General features: G+C 47.8%; 1 protein-coding gene across 3 annotated transcripts in view; it reads right to left on the bottom strand.

The window, feature by feature from the left end:
- Positions 1 to 270: 270 nt before the first annotated feature.
- ZHX3 (zinc fingers and homeoboxes 3) overlaps positions 271 to 21,480 on the bottom strand; it is a 46,322-nt gene continuing 25,112 nt past the window's right edge. For 2 of the 3 annotated variants that reach the window (XM_030963038.1, XM_030963037.1), the window contains exons 3-4: positions 7,060 to 9,967; positions 271 to 5,819 (exon numbers count right to left, since the gene is read on the bottom strand). In XM_030963038.1, the coding sequence (XP_030818898.1) occupies positions 5,809 to 5,819; positions 7,060 to 9,820 (2,772 nt within the window). In that variant the 5' untranslated portion in view covers positions 9,821 to 9,967 and the 3' untranslated portion in view covers positions 271 to 5,808. The remainder of the gene's footprint in view (positions 5,820 to 7,059; positions 9,968 to 21,480) is intronic. The other variant, XM_030963039.1, reaches the window with a different exon arrangement.

The raw sequence follows: 21,480 nt of genomic DNA, 5'->3' as shown, positions 1-21,480 counted from the left end.
TGCTGTTCACTCCAAAGGGTAAAACAAAGTTATGTGCTCCAGCTGCCCGTGCTGTTCTGAGGCAGGCTGGGGACAGAAGTCTGGGATGAAGAAGCACCTCTAGGGCAGAGGTGTCTGGGCACTCACTCGTGGCCTTACCCCATGGAAAAGTTGTCATTCTTTTAAAATAAATGAAGAGGTGATGGAGCACTCCCAGCCCAGCAGCTGAAAGGCAGACACAGCCATTCCTGGGCCCTCCCAAACCCCAGTGCAAGCACCACTCAACTCACGTTTGATTTTTACGCTCTTTATTTAGGAACAACCAAAAATGTCTGGTTTCATTTCAACAAACTGTACAAGCAAGCTCTTCCCCTTGCCCACCCTCACATCCACATATACAAAAGGAAGGGAAACTTGCCGTTCACTTCTCAGAAGTGGCATTGTTGCTACAGGGAGTTCTTGCCCTCAGAACAAGAGCAGGTAAAGTCCATAGCACGTACAAGCTACCCTAGCCCTAGTAATAGCTACAGCCCACAATCACAGGCAGCTTCTTTTTTTGTTTCCTCTTTAAAACCTTTACCAAAAGTAAAAACTATTTCCTGTTTCACACGATTGCCAAGGTGACCATTTAAAATTGTGGTCTTTGAAAAAAAAAACAAACAAAAAACCAAAGTAACAACCCCCCCATGGAACCCCCACAGCTCCCTGGTACAAAGACAGCTTTACACAGCAGAGCTCTCACCCTGCTCCCTCACTGCACCGGCCACCCTTATGAAAGGTCCCGTTGCAGCTACAGTTACATTTTCCTTTGGATAAATCCAAGCAAAAATTCCAGGTCAGTCAGCACCAGCATGATTTCTAAATAACAATAATTAAAAAAAAAAAAAAAAGAGACCCCATTAGGCTGACTTTGTGGTCTGCTGAGAAACAAAGTGATCAACACGCTGTTCCCAAAGTCTCTCTTTTAGTGCAATGTTAGTATGTGCAAGGGGAATCACAGCCACGTACCCATAACACCACCATGAGCCAGATGGGGCAGAGAGAAAGTGCAATTTTAGCTAGAAATTTTCTATGCCATGGCTTCCTAGCCCAACCTTCACTAGCACCAGTAAGCAAGAATCCTCCTAACACCACCTTCCATCAGTACAAGGGAAAAAGGGGCTTTAATTGTGCCATCAGAATATGCCAAATGTCAGCCAACAGAGCACTTGGGCCATAACAAGAAAACCCAAAATTAAAAAAACATAAAAATTCACTGCTTACATAACTGAGCTCCCTTGCTCTGCTTTAGTTTTCTGATGCCAATCCAACATTCCTGGCACACACCACTGCCAGTAAAACACACAGCAGAAACTAAATTTCTCAACAAAAAAGAACAGGGATAGCCTGCAAGTGCCTCGTTCCCCTCCATGTGTTGTGTTGCCTAATCTTACCCTGCTGGTTTTGGGATCAGCTGAGAAGTGACACCAGAGCTTTACAGGTGAGCTGAATCACATCAGGACCTTGACTGATTTGAAGAGAGCAAAACCAAAATGATCTGGGCAACAGGTAAAATATATTTACAAGAATTTTGAATACTGTCACCCTAATGGTAATGTGTAGCATCCCATTCACTTGTAATTTGTGCCCAAGTGCTGAAAATCATTTTTTTCTTCCGATTCCTAATGAGCAAGCTTCTGATCAGTTTGCCTCTGTTATATCTGTAAGAGAGGGGCTGCAGGGAAAACAATATAACACTTCTGCAGGTGACCAAAATCTGCTGCTTTCCAATTCAAAAAATTAAATACCCAAAACCCTAAATAAAAAACCCAGCCTACTACAGCTTCCTTCTCTTGAGCTGTCAGGGGACACATAACAAAAATTAACCCAGCAGGTATCTTCCAGCTCTGGTGAGCATCCTCCAACCAGGTTAAGGACTACAGTGTTTCTCTGCCAGCAGCTTCTGCTCTTGCTGGTGGCTTCTCCTGGTGACCAGCTCAGGGAGGGGACATGAAATCACAGTAAGTACCTGCAAGCACCTGTGCCCATCCTCCCACCACGCTGCAGCATCACTCAGCTCTCAGGTAAGTGGGAGATAGGAACCTGTAGATCATTGTTTGTTTAGTGTTCTGCTAAAAAAAAAAGAAAAAAATAATTCAAGGATGCTAATTACAGAGCTGAAAAACAAGGTACCCAAATGAAACATGGAACAATGTCTAGAAATCTCATGGCAGGGGCTGCTGACATCAATGAATAAAGAAACTCAGTTCCTTGCACCAGGAGAACCAGCAGCCCTTCCCATGAGCAAGCCAGGGCCAGCACAAATCAGGGTTTCGGGTTATTAAGCAATTGGATTGTGCCCTTAATCTAAGCAGCCTCAGAGACTAAGTAACAAGATTCACATGGATTAAAATTGATGGTTTCTGCTGTGCCTGCCAAGCCCAAGCTCAGGCACAGAGGATGGAGGTGGAGAATTCAATTTCCCTTTCTTACTGATGCTGGCTACATCACCTCGATCTTACACCCCTTTCAAGTCAAGATAGTCATCTTTGATTAGATGATGATAAATATTCACACGCTGTGAAGAATTGTGGTGACACTTCCTCTTAACACCACAAGAGCTGCTGTTGGGACTGTCAAGCCACCTCTCAATTTTTCTTTTCAGTTTCAGATGCAAACACTTTTCCAATGTCCTGCACCAAAACCGAGTCTGTTTGGAGATGGCACCTGTTTCTCCTCCTCAGCAGAGAAACAGAAGACCACAGAGCTAAACCCTCAAAAATCTTCAGCTTATACTTTTATGGAAATTTCAAGTCAACTAAAAAATGCAGATAACAAGGAATGTAGGAGTTAGAAAGGGAACTCGATCATGTTTTGATTTCTTTTTTGTCTCTAAACCTTACCCTCCCCACACAAAGGCGTTTGCCATGTCCGAGGGGAGTCTGCATGGAACCACTTTTAAAAATTCCTCCGACCCAAAAGAAAGAAAACTCCTGCTGTGCTTGTATGAATGCATGGAGACAAAGCTCAAAAACCTCAGCAGCTTCCAACCCTCAAGGCTGGTTTTTCTGTGTACACCGGGAAATTCTCCCTCTAGCTCACAAGACTTCTTTTCCATTTTTTTGGAAAACTGGCTGAATACAATCCAAGTGCAAAATATTTCAGCTAGTGCATCAAAACATGGTTTGAAGGGACCAGTTCATACCATAGTCCTTAAGCATTCCTGTAGATGGAGTGGGGATCACTCTTCCAATCAGCCATAGGCCCTTAAGTGTACACCAAAAATCCCACAGAAAATCACCTTGAATGGGCAAACTACACTTCCAATGTATTTATATAGCAAGTAGTTAGTAAAAGTGTACATTTTTAATGTACATCATAATGCAATAAAGAATCAATGGCATATTTGAACTGTATATATGTGTAGTTAAATAAACCTGCATGTACACAGACACTACAGAGTAAATTGACCTACCTGTATTTGTTCTCTGAAGGTGACACTGTACATACATCCATATTCTCAGGCTGCACAACTCCCAGATCTGCTTTCAGCTCTAGAACCACCCAGATTCTGCCACCACTCTGATATTTTGGGGTGCACAGGATTGCATCCATGAGGGTGAACCCCTGGGGCTGTCACCAGAGGGCAGCTGTCCCTGGTCCCCAAAGAGGGACCCACAGGGATGCCACGAGCTGAGCCATCACCAGCCAAGGTGGGGTGGCTCCTGGTCATGCCTCCAACTGCGCCATGACCATCAGGAGTGCTCCAAAGGCAAATTGAGGGAGCCTGATGCCACAGAGGCTGCTCCAGGTCAGAGCCACCCCTGCTCACAGGGGTGGGATGGCTGCTCAGGCTGTGGGATGCACAGTGCCAGTGGCCACATCCCTGTTACAATGAGGTGCAGGTCACCTCTGTCTGGAGCAGATGGTCACACTTGGCCACGGTCTCACACCAGGGAAGCCCTGTGAGCTCAGGCACAAGCACCCAGCACATCCCACCAGGTGAGGGGAAGCCTCTGCCAAAGCACTGAGCAGCCACAGCCCCTTCCTGCAGCTGAGCAGGGCGGCCTCTTGAAGAGGGGGGGAAGAAAGAATTGCAAAAGCAAGGGCAATTAAAGGTAGAAATCAGACACCATCTTTGGAAGAGGTTCTGAAAGAGCTTTTTTGTTTTTAAAACAGATTTTTTTGTAAATCTCTGGATCCAATCCTTTGGGGTTTGCTGCCCACCCTCCTAATAAATATCATTTACCACCAACAATAAAGTCTCCCACATTAAAAAGCTCTCACTAAATAAAAACCTTCTACTGAAAAAGCTTGGCTGAGTTGGCTTGGCAAAAAATAGGGAACTATGACTACTCTCCATAAATACATCAGCAGATAAACACCAAAAACTATTTAAGTTAAAGGACAATGTTGGCTCCAAAACAAACCAGGAATGTACCAGCCACAAATTAATTCAAACTAGAAATTTAAATACAACTTCTAACCACTCAAAGGCAGTCAATTTCTGGACTAGCCTTCCAAGAGCAAAAGTGAAGGCAAAACATGGAACCAATTTGGAGTTGGGATTTGATTAGTTTGTGACAGAATGATCTGACACAGCATTTGGCTGGACTATTCAGCTCAAGAGTTTCCCTTCTAGACTTTGTTTTCTATTAGAAAAGAATATTTAAAGCAAAAATGTTCAAGCAGTTGCATCACACAGCAACCACACAAGACAACACACATTAAAAATGTACAGGTACCAGGCAGCAGACTGGATAACTGGGAAATTTATTTTGCTCTTTTTTCCAGAACTATTGCACATGGCCTGGGGAAAAAAAGGGGAAAAAATAAGAAAAGAAAAACAAAAAGGACTGGAACAAACACTTGAAATCACCAGCAGTGCTGCAGGAGGATCTGCCACGTAGGGCTGCAAGAAGGAAACTTCCTGGTGGCAGCAGAGCCGCTGCCTTGGTGACAACAATGATTTGAACCACTCACAGCCACGCTGTGACTCTCTGCGTTTGTTCTCTGAAGAACAGACTGTTCTCTCCAAACAATGAAAAGGATTCCAGGTCAGGATGCAAAAATTATTATGTGCTAGTTCTCAGATATTAAAGAGAGACTTGGAGATTTCACAGCCTGTTACAGTCAGTCTCCAGGAGCACAGGGGAAAGTGTTCTAGCCAGCAAGGGACAAACTCCATCTCCTGGGCTGCCTCAGTCTGGGAACCTGTTGCTTATCAGAGAGTATGCAATGCTCACTCTAACCTCATCTGGAGGGACGAGAATCTCACTCAAATTCAAGATTGGCAATTTTCTTCTCAAATCCCTTTCCTAATACACTCAAACCTGTGTGCCCACAAAGCCTTTCACTGGCAGGGCTTAAGGACCAGAAAGGATATATGCAGCCATGCCAACCTTTAGAGAACAAACACCTTAATGGACAAATGAAAAAAAAAAAAAGAAAAAAGAAACAAGTACTATGCCATGATAGTCCATATCTAAGCAATGACCTTGTTTACACAATGTCTGAGATTCGTTATGCTTGTATAGGCAGCTGTAGGCATCGGTATATGAATATGAAATCTGAAAGTCTGTCACTGGAAAGCAAACAGGAGCATCCTATTTCCCGGGTGTGAGCTGAGCCCCTGCCAGCTCCCAGCCATCTCCTTGGCTGGGCCACCAAGAGCTCAGCACAGAGTGCCCAGTTTGTGCACGTGCTGTGCCCAAAGGTCTCATGGATGGCAGTGCTTCATCACCACGTCCTGCTCCTCAGGCTGGGGTCAGGCTGGCCCATGGATTTCTTAAAGATCACTAATTTCTTCTCAAGGGTAAGAGCGGATCCTCCGGGGCTGGTGGCTTGAGTTCAGTCTGTTTCTGAAAAAGAACACACGTGTCAGAGATGCTCCTGGCCTTGCTCCAGGGTGGGGAGGAGGGGATGCAGGAGTGCCTCAGGATAGGCAAGATCAGGAGCCTTGAGAGAGTCAGCTGCAAAGAAGGGCTAGCAACATTCAGAGGAGCCAGGAAACCCAAAATCCTTGAGGGATTGGAGTTGGCTTTGCACCCCTAAGGAGGGATGCACCTTTGCTAAGCACCTCTGTGCCACGAGGGTTGACAGGACCCTCGCTCTGGCTGGCAGAAAGCCATGCTCAGAGGGCACTAGCAGGGGCACAGCCACCTCCCCGGCACAAAAGCTGGCCCCCCACCAGTCCCCATACTCACCCTTCCCCTGCAAAGCACACACAATGTGCAGCAAAGGCAGAACTCATCCACACCCATGCTCCACCTTCTCCAAATTAGATGGGAAGGGAAGCAATGAATTTTACTCGATTTTTATAATTATTTTTTAAGGTCTGCAGCTATGGCACGGCTGTGTGGAAAGCTCCAAAGCAAGGCAGTGGGACTGGAGAAGATCCCAGCTGGCCAGCAAGGAGCTGCATGTGTGGACCAGCATGGGACAGGGCCAGCACTTGGCCATCCCCATCTGGTGGGAACCCCACCAGGCTGGAAGCAGCCCCCAGCTGCACTGCAGAAAAGCCCACCAAGGGCTTGGAAAGCACCTCTCCTCTCCACCACACAGGCACACACAGACACACGCCTTCCAAAAGCGAGCTCTGGAGACTCTACGTCCCTTCCTGCCTTTGCAGCCTCCACCTTCACCACCTGAACATTTCTGCACACCGAACAAGGATGCTCACGTCTGGAAAGCAGCAGGAGGGCAGAGAAAGGCGGGCAGGGACATGGAAGGAACTAGCGGCACAGGACAAGCAGCCTGGGCCCTTTCTTCCCAAATAAATCAATCAATCTGTGGGTCATCTTCTAAAACGACCAGACACTCTTAAAGTTTTACTCCAGCTTGAAACAAAGCTAGGATTAGTTTTCTGAGTGGTGCCAGCACCCAAAGACCAAGGCAGGAAAGGGCAGGCAGGAGCGGCGCTCATCCTGCCAGACCCTCCTCACCGTGCTTCCTTTATGCCTCTCCTCCAGAGACAGCTCCTCACCACTTCCTCAGTTAAACCTCAAACGCTGAGCTCTTCACCGAACCTGTTTCTGAAACAAGCGAGGCCCAGAGCCCCGTGCCACCCGCAGCCCTCCCTCGCCGAGGCAGGGGCCTTACCCAGCCCTGTGGCGGGCGGCGGCCCGGGGGCGTCGGGGCTCCCGGCGCTGCCCTCCTGGCCGCCCGGCTCCCACGCCTCGCTGCTCTCCGAGGCCTCCGCGCCGGCTCCGCACGGCCCTTTCCGGCTGCCGGCCGCCTCGGGGCCGCAGCCCCTGCCCTCCTCCTCCGCCTTCACCGCAAACCACACCTTGAGCTGCTGGGCGCCGAGGCGGGCGCGCTCGCAGAGGCCGGGCACGTCCTCCTCCCGCAGCCCCTTGTGCTTCTCGTAGTAGTCCTCGAGCACCTCCCGGCCGGCGGGGCTGACCTCCACCAGCCCCGGGGGGAAGAGCCCCCGCCGGTAGTTCTCATACCACTTCAGCTGCCCGTTCTTGTAGCCATAGCGGCTGTCCCCGAACCAGCGAATGACCTCGGCCCGCGGCAGGCCCGTCTGGGACACGATGGCATCATACTCCTGGTTCGTGGGGCGCTGGGTCTGCACGAACATTTGCTTCAGCAGATGCCGCTGCTGGGCCGTTTTTTTGAAGTTCAGTTTGGTTTTGGGAGGGGTGGGCGGCCGGCTGGAGCTGCCATCCCCCTTTTCATTTGCGCCGGTCCCCGGTACCTCGTTTTTGCCGTTGGACTCGGTCACTCGCAGGTTTTTCAGGTTGATTTTGATGGGACTCACCTTCCGCTCCGCCGAGTTGGGGTTGCTGCCAGAGGCGTCGACTGAGCCGTTCTCACTCGTGGCCCTCTGCTCATCCGAGGAGTCTTCCCCTTCCCCGCCGCCATTCTCTGCCTCCTCGTCCTCCTGTTGAGCCACCTCCTCCACTTTCTTATTCTCCTCCGCCACCTTCTTCTTCCTCCTCTCCGAGAACCAGCTGTCGATCTCCCTCCGTGTCATCTTCGTCTCCCCCCTCAGGCGGTTCACCTCTTCCTCAGCAGGAAGGGGATTTTGGGCAAAACTGCTCTCCAGGGCCTTCAGCTGCTCTGGCGCTCGCTCCTTGTACTTGGTCGGGGTGAAGTCGGGCGCCTGGTGCCATGACTGCCGCCGTGGTGGGTGGTGAGGGGCCGGCGTAGCTGCCGCCACCGCTGCAGGGCTCAGCTCGGCTCCTCTGGGTGGGACATCCAAAGTGATTTCGGGCAGGGAATCAAGAGCACTGTCTCCAGGGAAGACGGCCCGGCCGCCTCTCACGTTCCTGTAGTGGTACCTCCTGTCGCTGAACCATTTTCGAATCTCCTTGGTGGACAAGCCCGTGATCTTTGCCAGCCGCTCGACCTCAGCCTGGCCAGGGAACTGGTTTCTGCAGAAGCTGCCTTTGAGGGCTGAGAGCTGCTCGTGGGACTTCTTGTTTTTGTAGACATTGGGATCCAGGAAGGTCTGCGAGGAGATGGCAGGGCAGGCGGTGAGCAGGGACTGGCCGCTGTTGACCACCTTGACCCCAGATGTGTTGCTGGAGCTCACGGTGCTGTGCTGCGCTGCCGGCTGTGGCTTGGGGACAGAAGTCACTGCCAAGGTGAAAGAGGAGCTGGTGCCCTTCAACCCGTTTGCCATGATGGGCTGCGTGACCAGCAGCCCCCCTGTCCCCTCTGGCTGCCCCACCACGTGGCCTGGTAAAGTTGCCTGGATGAGATGGGGAACAGTCCCAGGATTTGCAACCAGGGGCGTGTTCAGCACTGTAATGGTGGGTTGTGGCACAGACTGGATAACAGTGTTGAACATCTTCTTCCTGGCATCTTCGATCTCCTCTGGTGACCAGCTAATGCCCTGCTTCAGCCTTTGGGCAGTGAACCAGATCTTCAGCTGCTCTTCTGGGTACTTGGTCACCACGGTCAAGTAGCAGAGCTCAGCTTTGGTGGGGTAGGGGAACTTGTTGAAAGAGTTTTTCAGGAAGCTGTTGGAGTCCATGGCAGCATTGTATGTGGGAATGCTGCTCAGTGGGATCATCACCTTGGGAAGGGACTTGGATGTAGGGAGCTGCTGATGCAACGGGGGCTGCTGTTGCAGAGACACAAGTTGTGCAACACCCGCCGGCAGAACAGGCACATTTCCTATGATAGAGCCATTCACTATGTGGGATGACTTTGATGAACTTGCAGTGGGCTGGCTGACTGGCACTGACCCATTTGGGAATGAATGCTCTCCATCCTTCACCTCTGACTCACTGCCCAACTGACTCGACACATTCTCCTTCAGCGTGTGGATTTTTTTGGCCTCGGGTTTCCCCTTCATTATCTTCATGATAGGGGTTTTGGTAATGATAATTTCAGACTGGCCGTCTGCCCCTTCCTCAGGGACCTCTCCTGGCAGGTCATGGCTGCTGGTGGCCTCACAGGGACTTTGCTCCACGGTTGTACGACTGTCCTGCTTCACCACCCTCCAGACAAAGCCGGTGTCGCCGGCGTGCGACTCAGCATTGTGGTGTGAGAGCCCTTCGTGGCTGTTGGCCAGGAAGCTGCACCCGACACAGGCGAATGCAGGCTCTTTGCTGAAGTCTGGGTGCTCAGAGTCCAAGTGCCCAAAGAACTGGTGAAGGTCTTGAGAGCCAAAGTCACAAGGCTTGCAGATGTAAGTGTCGCCGTCAGCAATGCCGCGGTGCCCATTGGACAAAGCTCCGTTGTTGCTGTTGCTGGCCCCAGCATCACTCACTGCTGGTCCTTCTGCTGGAGCCTCTGGTTGTGTTCCTTCATGATCATCTTCTCCAGCATCCTGCTCGGTCTCCTGAAGCACCAGTGTTTTTACTGGTATCATGCAGGGAGTTGTGGATTTCCTTTTGCTAGCCATCGCTGCAGTTGATCCAGAGGACTATTCTTCTTTCATTTAAATGAAATTCAAATTTAGCAAGCACTATTGCAAGTGTTCTGTAGTCCAGATTCCAGCAAACTCATGTCCCAAGGAGTTGTTGACAAATGTTCATATTTGCCACTGAACCTGAGGATAAGAAAAGGGAGGAGGGGTCAGTTCCCTTGGTATTAGACAAAGTACAACTGCTCTGGTATTTAACTGCTTCACTCAATAAATAATTTTTCTTCTTTCATTGGAAAAATCTAATTTGACCTTGGATTTACTGTATTTTCACACCTAAACCTGTGAAACTATGTTTCAAACCAAACACACAAACGTGTCACTTTTACAGCCCACATCAAATTCTCATTTAAGGAGGCAAAACACTGAATTTTCCTCTCATTCTACCCTGTCAAGGCCCGTCCTTGGTGTTTCAGCAGGGAGAGCAGTGCCTGGGCTCCCTGTGTGCCCAAGTCCCAGCTCAGCCTCACACAGGAGGTGACACCAGGCAGGGTCACCTGGGAAAGATGCCTGCTTTCCATCACAAAAAAAAGGATGAAAAATCCATATATTCCCCACAGAACATTTCAATTTTTTCAAAATCAGCGTTTTCCATCCATCTTGTCAGGAAGTTTCTTGCCAGCTCAGAGCACTGTGCCTATGCCAAGAGTCTCTGCAGACACCCAGAGCTGCTGCTGGGAGCGAGGAGGCTGCAGTATTTTAGCCCTTTGTGCTCAGCAAGCCTGCAAAGCATTTGGGAGATGCCCTTCCCATCCTGTGTACACTTCATTCCTGTTCCAACACCATCTGTGAGTCCTCACTCGGAGCTGCAAGGCAAGGTAAAGGCCCCAAAGCTCAATAGCAGCATCACAATGTTCCTGGCTCCTAGGCTTCCCCTCCCACCACCTCTGCAGCTTTTGGCAGTCACCCACCCTGTGCACTGGGATATTCCCTAACAAAGAGTAATTTCTCGTCAGTGCAAGCCCATTTTGCTGGCCTTGGGCTAACCAGAGATTTGTTACATTTAAAACCAAAACCGAACAAAAATAAGCAAAACCCAACCAACCAACAATGACTTTTTCCTTTATTTTTTTTCCCTCCTCTGAAGCTACAGCAGACCCTGAAGTGCTCCAGCCCGTGGAAGGTCAGGGCTGGCTGAGGCATTAGCCACAACCTTATTCCTGGCCTGATGGAGCTTTCCCACTTGCACAGCAAATGCTCTGTGCCTGAGATCATGACCCCAGGGCAGCAAAGCTGCTGTAGCTGGCACCAGCAGTCATCTGCCGGGTGACACCCCTCTGTCAACCTTTTCTACAGCAACTCTGCTTTTTTTTTCTCTTCAACAGAGGGATAAAATGGTATTTTTCCAGACTGCAAGGTCACTTGGAAGCATATGGATGCACTGATTCATATTACAAAGACTCCGTGCCAGATTTCCCTGAGATTTACAGTAACAGCAACTGAGCTTTATAAAAACACTCATAAAAACTTGAACTTAAAAAAAAAAAAAAATACCATCCTATGAGATGACTCACAGAGGTAATTCCTATCAGTTACAGCAGTTGTGCACCAGCAGCTTTCTCAGATCAGATATTTGGAGCTGATCTCATGCACTGAGAAATGCAGATCAGGCAAATGCCTTGTTGGTGCTTATGCAATACCTCCCGTGCTTAGTTTTGTTGGTAGTTTTTAGAACAGAGGAATGAAAGATCCTCATGCAAAAGCAAGAAAAAAAATCAAATGGAGGAAGTTCAATTTCAAATGACCTCCCTAACTTTATTAGATTTTTTAAAAAGCTGGTTCTGAAAGCTGACATCATTTTTTCCAAACGGGAGAGCCTGGATGGCTGGCTCTGGCCTCAGCAACTCTCAGGCACCGTTTGAAAGACTGACGGGAAAACGTAACTTCCCGTTAATGTGGGCTGATCTGAGATTACAAAACAGTCCTGTAAACAGTGTTAGTCATCACTGAACTTGGCATCAGAAAAGACTGCTTGCTATGCTAAGGCATGGTGAAGAGCTAGAAGTTATAACTTTAAAAAAAAATTCTATAAATAAAACAGGTATTAAAGCCGTGAGCTGGATTTAGAGCATGTGGATTGCACATCTCAATACCTGCTTTGTGCCACTCTCATCCATCCCACCTTCTCGTGGTTGGTCCTGCCCTCTGCAGAGGGCCAGAGAGTTATTCATTAGCATTAGCAAGTGGAATATTTGGATGACTATGAATGGGCTGTGCTATTCAGAGGGGAACAGCATCCATTTGACACCAATCCCGAGATGCTCATTTTTGATGCTAAGTTAAATATTACACAGTCTAGCAGGCTGCAATGACCTTTCCAAGTCGAGTCAATTAGGGAAAAAGCAGTAAGATCAGCCTGAAGGCTACAAAATACAGCTTTAAAGGCTGAGAGGAGTTTCATGTCAGGGAAGCAATGGTAAAAGGGAATACTTATTTCATTTTATCCTGCAGCTTTAGCACAGAGAGAAGCTGCTGGGCCCTCTGCAACCTTTTTTCTTTCCAGCAAACTCCAGTCTCCAGTACTGAGACTGCTCCAGTCCCTGACAGATCTGACCCAGTGTTTTTGGAGTCTCCAGATATGAAAAAGATGATTTTTATCTGTCAACAGAATAAATTTGATACAAAGCAACAGCGACACACAAAGACCCCCATTGTGCAACATTAACAAAGTGCCTCATCCCGAGCACTCCATCGCTATTATTTTGGGTAAGTGTGAATGGCCTGACCCACCTACAGAGAACCTAAAAGCTCTGCATTTCATTTACCAGCACATTTGCATCAAACTCTGTGCTCTCTCCAACAACTTTCCTTAAAAATGCAATCAAAGCAGCCCCAGCCACCACAGCTCTCCTGCGGGGCTCCAGTATTAATGCCACCTGAGAACACAGATTGCAAATTTTAGCTGGAAGTGAATTGCAGTGGCAATTTACCGGGGGAAAAAAAAATTAATCAAGTGTACTGTTTGTCCATTTCATTTCCATGGAACAGTTGCATAACCACATGTTGGAAGTATGTTTTATTCACTGCTCACCTTCTGGAATGCACTTAATACTTTAATACACCACAAATATATAACAGAATGGATAATTCACTGATTTCTCCCTCATTAAAATAAATGAGGGCGTTCTAATTGATAGGGTAAATTAATGGCAGAAAAAGGGATCAATTGAAAAAGATCCTCAGTGTATATCACCACTGCAGATGCCTCAGACCCATCTGCACAGCCATGAGTGAAGAACTCAATTTCCTATGTATTATTTTATGATTAACTGGAACAAAGAGACAAACCTGAATAGAAGAGTTACCTGGAGCCAGGAATACAAAGTTATTGTACTTAAATTCATGGTTCCAATTTAATTTATACCTGCTAATTTCAAAACAAGGTAGCAAAGCAGGTCAAATGTCCAGTGCACCTAAACCATGCCTGCAGCTGGAAATTTGAGGGAAAACCGACTTAAAGCAGAGTAAAACCAATTTTTTTCCCAGTGATGCTCACAGAAATGAAGGCTGGAGGGAAAGGTGGCAGTTCCAGGTACAAAACCAATGCTCTGCAGAGCAGCTTTGCCTCTGGTGAGGGAAACAATGCCCAGACCAGTCACAGCGAGCTCTGCAATAGCAGAAAATTTACTTCTACAGAGATTAACAAAGGGAGGTTTCGAAATCTGCACTGCTGAGTATGAACTTTCAGCTTTTTCCAGCTTGGCTGGATATAACTGGTTTGGTTTTAAATGTTTCACTGAATTAACGAGTTAGGTTGTTAATGCAAAACATTCACTGCATGCAGAGCCAAGGTCCCCAGTTAGCAGATTAATTTTTTGTGACCTTTTGCAAACCTCGCCTAGAAACAGCAACCAGAAAACCCACCAGGCAACAGCACCAGGACACAGCAGCTCCAGCCCCACTGCCCAGGCATGGGAGTATAGGGACACACTCCCTTGCCCCCAGCCCTGCCAGCTCCTGGGCGCCAACACTGCCAGCAGGGACAAAGCTCTATGGGGACACAAAGGATGGCTGCGTGTTCTGTGGGCTCTGCTGAAGAGGGAATGCTCCGTTAAAATAAAATGAAATTTATAAAAAATTCCATTTTTAAAAATCAGCACCAAAATAGAAGTAAAATAACAGTTTTCTCAACATTTTCAGTGCCTGCTAGGCAGGCAGACACGCTCCCCAGGTCAGAGACAAAGTTAATGTTTCTGTCTCATATGGAGCCAAGCACAATATTGGCACTTTAAATAAAAGTGGTTTGTTTTTAAGTTGAAGCTCTGCAGGCCCCAGCTGATAGCATCATATGAGGGGGGAAAGAGGAAGAAATCAAAGGAGGAAAAAAAGTTGATGTTTTTGAGTTTTCGTCTCTCCCTTCAGGCTCTACCTCCAGCCAGGGTCAGAAGATGCAGTGCTGTGTCTGGGAGTTCCAGATGACTTCTCAATCACTGTAATTAGCCAGGCCATTAAATAAATGATCCCTTTGGCCAGCACCATCAATCCAAACCCAAGGGCTGAGCCCCCTTCCCCTTGCCACCCCCACAAACATCCCCCTGTGTTTGACAGTAGGTCCCCCCAGCATGACAGGCACCCAGTTTGCCCTGGGAGCCAGCTCAGCAGCCTGGGACTGGGTGCATTTACCATGGTGCTGGGGAAGGGAGGATAAACAGGTCCATGTATGTGGGGTACAGGCCCTGTTGCCAGCCAGGGCACTCCTGGGACTCTTCCTCTTTGGCTGGGCATTAACATTCCTTCTGCCTTTGCAGTCCATTCATGAGAAGTCATGTAGGAGTTTCACCAGTCTGAATTATTTATTGCTGAAGGATGCCCAGTGGAGGCTACTGCTAATCCATCCCAGGGACACACTGTGTGGATGGACATCTCAGCAAAGACCTCTCCAAGCCACACCCCTGTCATTCCATACAGACAGATCACCTCTCCAGAGAAACTTCCAAGGTGTGAGAGGGGGCCTCTGCCAGCTGTGCCAGCATGGCTCTGTGAAGGAGAAGAAAGGGCAAGATTTGGCAGGGCTGAGCTCCTCTGCTCCCACTCTGTGGTTGTGCATCCCAGCTAGCTGGAGTCCAGCATCCTCCCCGAGTCACTCTGCAAAGGCTGCAGCTGGGAGGAAGTCACAGCATGGGAACATCTCCAGCAGCCTAAAAATGCCAGCAGCAGAGCATCACCCTGGCTTCTGGCACACATCCCCATGCCATGCCCTTGCACCTGGAGGTAGTGTCTGCCACCCAAAGCCTGGTTCATAACCCACACCGAGGTCGTGACACACTTAATTCTTTGGGGCTTTAACCCCATTCAGGACTGCAAGCTCATCAATGAGCAGTTAGGGAGATTTTCCCCTCCAGAGCAGATTGGCAGCACACTAACTCTGCAGGCACCCAAACCTTAACGTGAACAAGCAGAGCCACCAGCAATAGAATAACCACAGCCCCAGAGAGGCCACAAAGGCAAGAAAGGCTCTTCACATCTTATTATTTCGCATTGCACGAATGTACAAACACACGCACAAACTTCAGCAGTTTTGAGCTTCAAGCAGCATCACAGTCAACGTTTGTACTAAGGAACAATTTCTCTTTATGCCAACTGGTCAGGGTGCTTTGTAGCTTAAGCCTGGCTTTGAAACCACGGGTACAGTCTAAATGCAGTGGGAGCCGGTTGACCGAACAATCGTATTCATTCTCCATTCCTTGGCAGGCCTAGAGCAGAAAAGAGTCTTTTCCATTTAGACCAGTTAAACAGAGCTATTCATTAAAATTTCACCCTTCTCCAAACTGCTGGACTTCTCCATTTAAAACGTGCCTTTAAGAGAAGCCCTCTCTCCTCTGCCCCTCAGTGCTCCTCATCCCCCTGTCTCAAGTAGGTACCGATTTCTGAGCTGTGTGTTTGGATTGCTCTTGTGCTGTAACAGCAGCACCTCTCCTGTGTGTTGGTATCTGGGCAGAGGCTGCCTCAGCACTCAGGGACTAAGGGCAATTATCTCTGCTTTTTTGTTGGTTTTTTTCCCCCCAGACAAGCACAAAACTGAGCAAGATGGAAGGTTAGAAAGAGCTGGCTGAAACAGAACACGATTAGAGTATAAAAATAGGTCACTGGGATAATATAACCTTTAGACTACTGGCAATGTGCCCCCCTTAGAGACAAGCCTGTGTGCTGTATTTCAGGAGAATGTGAGGAATAAAAAACAACCACCACAACACACATCAAAACAAAACCACTGATCATCCCTCAGAGCTTTGCGTGCTTCTGTTTGAACATCACTAACATTAATTCACTCCTTTTCCTCTGCCTTCATCCATTTGATTGAGCACAAAATAAATGTTATGTAATCATACCATTAACATCTTCCAAAAAAGTAATAATCTCTTTTGGCCCAGAGGCTTCATTACAGATTTGCTCCACATTGCACTACCTTAGCAGGGTTCACAGTTCCAGCAATCCAGGGACCCACCTCCACAGTTTCAATCCTCAGATTTTGTCCAGGCTGGAAAACATTCCCAGCGTTCCCCCAAAGCAAAAGGCCCAGCAGACAGATAATCACATCTCAACAGAGCCATCTCTGGGGTTACCACTACTAGCAGAGGACACCAGATAGCATTAATGGAGCTTCAGGAAGTCCCTCAGCTCATCAGTATGTGGGTGTCCCATCACCTCACACTCAGCTGGTGACTGCCAGCAGGCTGGTTTGTGCCTGAACAGGACAGTATGACCATCCTTGTAAACACACTGGGGTTCCCAGTTCAGCCCCTTGTGCTTTCTCCAGGATGTTTTCTCTTTGCTTGCATTGTCAGGGCTTTGTTTGTGATTTCATCTGAAACACAGGCATCTCACACATCAGTTATATCCTGCCACACCATCTTCAGATGTGCCACACACATGCCTTGTGATCCCTTGGAGCTCATTGTCAAGCATCACCATTTCTGCAGGACAAGCCCAGCTCTGGCAGATGCAGCCCTCCAGAATGTATGTGAAGATGAATAGGTTACACCTAAAATACACTTCTTTGTGTTTTTATTATCTGAAATTGCTGAACTGGCTCCAAGACAAAAATCTACTGGGGAGCTCAGAGCAATGAATAAGCACCAGAGGTAGGTCTTTGTCCACATCAAATTTCCAACAAGGATACTTGAGACTTTTAAATCAGCAGGGAACACTTGGCTCAGCTGCTGAGGAGCTCACAGGTGTGAGAGCACCCAATGGCAACAGAGCACACACAGTGCCACAGCCCCCTCTCAGTGCTGCTCCAGCCTGCCCCTTCCCAAGGAATCATCTTGGGGAAGCCTTGGAGCCCAGCTCTGTGATGTACCCCTGCTCACAGCCCCACTGCCAGGCTTGCACATCACCTCCACAAGGGTGACCTTAATCGTGGGGCCGTCACCCCAAATTTGGGAAGCACAGCTCTCATGCCAGCACAATATTTACTGTTAAAAGAAAACCAGTGCCAGCTTTTACACCAGCACCAAAACGATCCCACTGCAGACACAAACCCAAAAGCCTGTCACACAGGTTTCTCACCAAGCATCCAAGTCCCCTGTGGAATGAAAAACCTCTTGCTGAAGCCAGGCTGATCACCAGTTACTGAGCAGCCGCAAAAGGGACAGACCAGCAGCAATTCCAGGGAAGTAAAGAGTGCCCAGAGCTTTAAAACAAGATGTGGGTGGGAAGGACTAAACCAAGCTACTAAACAGTACCAGAGGTGCTGGAGCTGATCATCTGCAGCACAGCCTGATGACTATGAGTGCTGCAGCCCCTTCCCAGCTGAGCATTTTTGGATTACTTCATCCCCTGTGCCCTTTTGCAATATGCAGCTTCCAGAGCTGTGTTACATCCTGGCTCAGCCTCAGCTCCCATTCCTCCACTTACAGTTGCTATAACCAAAAAGAAAACTGCAAAGTACTTCATCTGAAAGCAAAGAAACAGGGTTTGGCAGGTTGGGATTGTGGATTATTTTTTTCCATCCCCATGCATTCTGCTTCAGAGTCGTCCTTTCAGACACTGCGCGCAGCCAATGGCTTTTGCAGCTTATTGAGCCCGCTGGTTTATGGCAATGTTTTTCTGCTCACTGAACTGGCTCATTCTTTCAGCAGAACAAACTGTTCCACGTTGAGGCAGGAGTTGGCTGTGTTTTAACAAAGGATTTTTCCCTTCTGACAGTGTTTTGCAAAAGACCCAAAAAAAGGAGTTTGGAGCCAAGTTACAAAAGGTCAGGAGAGGCGAGTCGAGCACTGGGTGTAGTTCCTGTATGTCACAGCCAGACAAGGAAATGGGTGGGGAGAAGAGGAATGGCACTTTGAGCTGCAATAATATGTATTAAGTGATATTAATGAGGAATGGGCTTTTAAATGAGGATGGCAAGTATGCAGGCACGTAATTTTTGCTGCACAACACAGGCTTGTTAGGTAGGCTGAGGCTTCTGCAATCATTTATCCGTGTGAATCATGCATTTGAGAGAGTTCAAGTAGCACTAGGAGCGAGAAAAAGGCAGTCTTATTTGCTTCCCCTCCCCAAGCTGATTTCAAGGAGCTACCGCACTCTCATCTCCCGTCAGCCAAATGAATATTCAAAAGGCTTTTGCCAAGCCAGCGCCAGTCAATCAGGGAAACAATGCTGCAGGGAAAAAAAAAACACTGGGCTGAGAGACCTGTGTGAGACAGGCACCTTGTCCCTCACCACGGCTCTGCTTTACCATCCAAGCCTTTAATGTGGTGCACGGTGCTGCTGCTCTGCCTGCTCCATCCCCTGCCACCCCACAGGACAGAAGAGCTGCTGGATGGAGGATGAGCATCCCAAACCGGGGTGCTGCAAGTGGGGATGATCCCAGCACTGTGGTCCCAGCAACACAGCCCTCCTGAGGGAGCTGGTGATAGCTCTTCCCTCTCTCTGCTACAGGTTGGGACCACAAATGTTTCCTGCATGGGATGGGCAGGTTGCTGGTGAGGGCCCATTCCCTGCTCAGCAGCAGCAGCTGGTAGGAATTGGGTCTTTCTGCTCTGTGCACTGTAATGGACAAGCCAAGATGGACAACTCTGGCCTTGCAGATGTTGGGAGGAGGGATCCAAGGGGATCTGCAGCAGTTGACAGTATGTCATGCCTAATACTCAAGCTTTTCCAGGCCTCAGAGGATCCCTGAATAGAAAGAAACCACCCACCACTGGAACACAGCCACTTTTGTGGCTGGAAGGGGCAGATGTTCAACCCCATACAACAATGCAACACAACAGTTGAGGCTGTAAGTGAAGAATGCTGCATCCACTTAAAACTGAAGAGGGAAATTAGGGACACCATCTAATTCTAGAACTACCATTTGGTCTTGATGCTTGAAGTTCACATACCTACTCTGCAGGAGTGGCACAGGGCTTCCTTCCATTGCCTTAAATAGGCAATATCCTGGATTGAAGCACTAAACCACAAGGACTTCAGAAGCATATGGTCAGACTGGCAAGTGCTCAGCTCCTTCAGCTGGAACACCAGTTCCCAAATAAGTTCACTTCCTTTTTAGCACCTACATAAGTGACAGACTTCCAGAAGTCGCAACTGGACTGCACAGGCCAGGCCCTGCTGGCATAGAGAAGGGCAGACCATTAAGAGAGCTCAGTATCTCTGACAGCCAAACCCTTTGCTGAGATGAGCCTGGGGAGAAGCTGAATTTCAGAAATCCTGCTCAGCACAGCCAGCATTAAATCCTTCACCACTCAGCTGCCAAGAAGAGCTTGGCATGGAGAACAACCATCCTAACCACCACACCCTCGTTCAGTGACCCCCAAGACTTCCCATGGGACAACCTTCTCCCTTTCTCTAAAATATTCACCATGTCTTTTAGGATTGATAGCAAGAGAAAAATGGATTTGAGACGTGATTTGAGATCTCTCTGGGCAAAATCTGGGCATCTGGACCACGCACCTGCCACCCAGATGCAATCCTGGTCATTTGCTCCCTGGTTAGAAAGTGTATTTGTTCAAAACCATTTGTCAAGACACTCTGGACAGAACTCAGAGACACAGAACAAAGTTCAAGGGTTATTTGTGATATGAACCGTGCCAGTCAGGATTCTCCTCTTCCTCCAGCTGTTTAGTGAAACTTGGAATGGAGTGGCCTTACTGGAGAGTCAATTACTTTTTTAGTTGAAAACTCACCATCCTCTAGATCAGCTGTGAGCTGAAAGCATCCCAGTTATTTACTGCTGGAAGCAAAAGGAATTTCCTTACTCTCAGAAAACAGACATTTAAAATTAGTTTCAAGTTCAGTTGTGATAAACAAATCACATTCTCCTCCTTTCTCTCTCCTGTTTTGTTTTGGGGTTTTTTTGTTTGGGTTTTTTTGCAGGGGGGAGGGGGATTGGTTGTTTGGAGTTTTTTTTGGTTTTGTTTGTCGTTTGTTTTTTAAATCATGCCTGCTAGTCCAACCAGCCTTTTCCTCAGTTGCTCTTTGCAACTCCTCATTTAAAAACTCATTCACAAGGATGCAGGGGAACTACAGACATCTTCTGAGAAGAAACAGCAAACCCAGAAGACCCCTGATTTCAGAGCTTTTCCTTTGACACTTGATTCCCTGAGAACCTCGTTAAAAAGAAACAAACCACCATGTATTTAGGTTTTTTCCCACTTCCTGTGAAGAGCAAAAGGTTGGGAACTGGGATGGGGGCTCAGGACTCCAAATCTCTGCTTACAACCAAGATGAGCCCACCACCTACCCCGCCCAGAAGCTGGGGATGCAAACAGCTCCCAGCAGACTGATGAGGAAGACAAAAGGTGTTTTAAATTCATATGACACTGCAACTAAAGGGTTTTGGGGATTTAGACTGAGTCCCACGAACCTGAATTCATATTAATGTACTTTGTACCTTGTGGATCACAAGGCCTTGATACAAGGAGATTATTTTAAAAAATTCAGGCGTGCTGGGAGAATTGCCTCCTTGCCATGTTTTAGTGAGTCTGCCCGTGAACTGCCAGCAATTACTAAGCTTCCACTCTGTATTCAAAGCTCTATACAATGGAGTTTATTATTTTTAAGCCTTTCAGACATCAATGTAGCAAACTTAACGGAGCTATTTGGAAGATTAAGAGACAAACACCACCATATTATTCAATTTAGCTCCAACACTGAACACTTATTTCTGTAAGGGATCACAGCTAATACATTGCCAACTGCCAGCAGAGACAAACACTTAAAAGTCACACTGCAGCATGGTCTTATAAATCAAATTTAAGATATAAGAAGAAGGAAATTACTATCATTATGCAAGTACAGCCCAATTACCACCAGCTGATAGCAAACCTATCTTCAGGTCCTTCAAAAATCCATCCCTAGAAATGACAGCCCAAGGAAATCCTCATTTTCTGTGCATGCAGCCAGGTATGAATCTACTAATACACCTCCCATAGCTGCATTAGATTACTTTTCTAAGTATTTTATATGTTCATAAGAGTGCAAAGAGACTTTATGACCACCTCATCACCCCAGTTCACCGTGGGGAGTTCACTAATAGCTGCTCTATTTGCCAAATCAGGCCTGCAGACAGGTGACAAAGGGGAGTGATGAGAGAAAACAAAGGACTTGTGCCTGTTTTTTACCATTACAATGCTCACAGGAGAGCTGACTGCTGCATTTTGCCCTCCTGAAACCATCCCATCCTTCACAAATTGCAT

The sequence above is a fragment of the Camarhynchus parvulus genome, chromosome 20 (assembly GCF_901933205.1).
Source record: "Camarhynchus parvulus chromosome 20, STF_HiC, whole genome shotgun sequence".
NCBI lineage: Eukaryota > Metazoa > Chordata > Aves > Passeriformes > Thraupidae > Camarhynchus > Camarhynchus parvulus.
This window is presented reverse-complemented; position numbering and strand designations above follow the sequence as displayed.